Genomic DNA, 2640 nt, shown 5'->3' with positions numbered 1-2640 from the left:
CAATAAGGTCATATAAGTGACGAAGATTAGAGGTGTTACAAGAGAGTAACAAACACAAAAAAAGGAGTGGAGATAAGGACAATAGACGTTTTAGTTTTAATAAGTTTTACAGCATTTGCAACACAATAAGGTCTTATGAGCGCCAGAAGATTAGAGGTGTTACAAGAGAATAACAAACATGAAAAAAAAGGAGTGGAGATAAGGACAATAGACGTTTTAGTTTTAATACGTTTTACAGCATTTGCAACACAATAAGGTCTTATGAGCGCCAGAAGATTAGAGGTGTTACAAGAGAATAACAAACATGAAAAAAAAGGAGGGGAGATAAGGACGATAGACGTTCGATAAAAAGAAGGAGCAAACCACACCAGAGCACCCGCCAGCCACCCACAATCCATTTATGAAAGCAAGAGGAAAACTGAAACTGTCCTAATTCTTGGAGAAAATTACAAAAGTATACAACTCTCTCAACTCACAAGACATAACAGAAAGGTGTATAATTCTTTAAATCCACAAGACGTAACATGTATGAATATAATTCTCCCTACACAAAATGTATACAATTCTCCCCACTCACAGGACGTAAAATAAATGTATAATTCTCCCAACAGAAACATACAATTCTCCCCAACCCACAGGACGTAATATAAATGTATAATTCTCCCACCACAAACGTATAATTCTCCCCCACTCACAGGACGTAGCATATGACGCCCACACTCCACATATCTGTGGCGAAGCCGATTTCGTCATAATTAATCACTTCCGGGGCAATGAATTCTGGTGTGCCAAACATGACCTTGACACTCTGACCTTCCTGGAAAGGTCGCGCCAGGCCGAAGTCGATTATCTTGATGCGGTTGGAGTTCTCGGCGATGCACAGAATGTTCTCGGGCTTGAGGTCAAGGTGAAGGACGGACTGGGAGTGCATGTAGGCCACGCCCTCGCAGATCTGGCGCAGGAAGTGGACGCAGTCCCGCTCTGTCAGGACAAAGTCGTCTCCGATCACCCGCTCAAACAGCTCGCCGGCGCCGATACTGAGGACGGGATATTGAGGTTTTAGTGGTCTCTCTTTTTCAGGGTAAGTGTTTTACGAGATATTGAGGTTTTTGTGGTCTCTTTTTCAGGGTAAGTGTTTTACGAGATATTGAGGTTTTAGTGGTCTCTTTTTCAGGGTAAGTTTTTTACGGCGCTCACATCTGTATAAGGTTATATGAGCGCGGACGAAACATTGAGGTTTTATCGCTTTCTTTTTGAGGGTAAGTGTTTTACGAGACATTGAGGTTTTATGGTTTTCTTTTTGAGGGTAAGTTTTTTACGGCGTTCGCAACTGCATAAGGTCATATTGTTTGTTTTCGTAAGTGTTTTATGGTCATATGAGCGCGCACGAGACATTAGAGGTTCATTGTTTTTTTTTTAAGGGTAAAGTTTTACGGCGCTCTCAACTGCATAAGGTCATATGAGCGCGCACGAGACATTGGGTATTTAAGGTTCTTTTGATATTATTTTTTTTAGGGTAAGTGTTTTACGGCGCTCGCAAATGTCATATGAGTGTGCACGAGACATTGGGGTAAAAAAAAAACCCTTTCCAGTTGAGCAGAGGCTCACATACTCTGTTGTATTCTCCCAAACTGCTAGCGGGTTTATAAGGAACACATTTTTTTCGACTTGTACAGTCTCTTCTGCTTAATAAGGGAACATATCATAATTATGTACAGTTCTTTCGTCTTAAGGGAAATCTCATAATCATGTACCGTTTCTTCGTCTTAAGGGAAAATATCATAATCATGACTATGTTTTAATTTCTCTTGAATAAACATTTTATTTCCTCTGAACCATCCTCCGCGTCCCAAAGCAACAACAGCAACAACACCACAACATCAACAAAAACAACAAACCAAACCCTATTCCATCACCAGAACTATCACCACCACCACAACAACAACAGCAACAACAACAACAACAACAACAACAACAAACCTTTCACTATTCCATCACCAGCACCATTAACACCACCACCACTATCACCACCACCACCACAACAACCATCACAACAACAACAACAACAACAACAACAACAACAACAACAACAAATCACTCACTATTCCATGACCAGCACCATCCTCCGCGGCGAGTCAAAGGCGTCCCACAGCAGCAACAACTTGGGATGTCTCAGCCTGTTCATGACCGCCACCTCCTGCCTCACCCCCTCTCGGTCCTTCTCCCTCACCTTCAGAATCTTGGCTGCCCACGTCCGGCCGGATGATTTCTCCGTACAGCGGTACACCACACCGAACTTGCCTCTGAGGATACAGTCACGAGGGTCAGGTCGCGGGGAAATCAGCCGCTCGTCATGTTTTTGGGCATTTTATCACATCGTGTCATGACGCGGGGAAATCAGTCGCTCGTCATGTTTTTGGGCATTTTATTACATTGTGTCATGACGCGGGGAAATCAGTCGCTCGTCATGTTTTTGGGTATGTTATAAGATAAGACAAGGGTGTGATGGCGGAGCGGTTAGTGAACTCGTGTCTGAAGCGAAAAGTCCGGGTTCGAACCTCTGTTCAGACATGGATTTTTTCGCCCCCTCCTGCCCACCCAGCAGTAATGGGTACCTGACTTCGAGTTGGGGAAGTAAAG

The 2640-nt window shown here is 43.3% G+C and overlaps 1 protein-coding gene across 1 annotated transcript in view; it reads right to left on the bottom strand.

The window, feature by feature from the left end:
- Positions 1-2303, bottom strand: part of LOC101856216 (myosin light chain kinase, smooth muscle) — a gene marked incomplete at its 5' end in the record, with an annotated part of 11469 nt that extends 9166 nt beyond the window's left edge. The window contains 2 exon segments of the mRNA XM_013088360.2: positions 696-1037; positions 2103-2303. Of these exon segments, the coding sequence (XP_012943814.2) occupies positions 696-1037; positions 2103-2303 (543 nt within the window).
- Between the last annotated feature and the right edge of the window lie 337 nt (positions 2304-2640).

Source organism: Aplysia californica, unplaced genomic scaffold (assembly GCF_000002075.1).
Source record: "Aplysia californica isolate F4 #8 unplaced genomic scaffold, AplCal3.0 scaffold00728, whole genome shotgun sequence".
NCBI classification, from domain to species: domain Eukaryota; kingdom Metazoa; phylum Mollusca; class Gastropoda; order Aplysiida; family Aplysiidae; genus Aplysia; species Aplysia californica.
The sequence above is the reverse complement of the archived record's forward strand: the minus strand, read 5'-3'. Positions and strand labels throughout refer to the sequence as shown.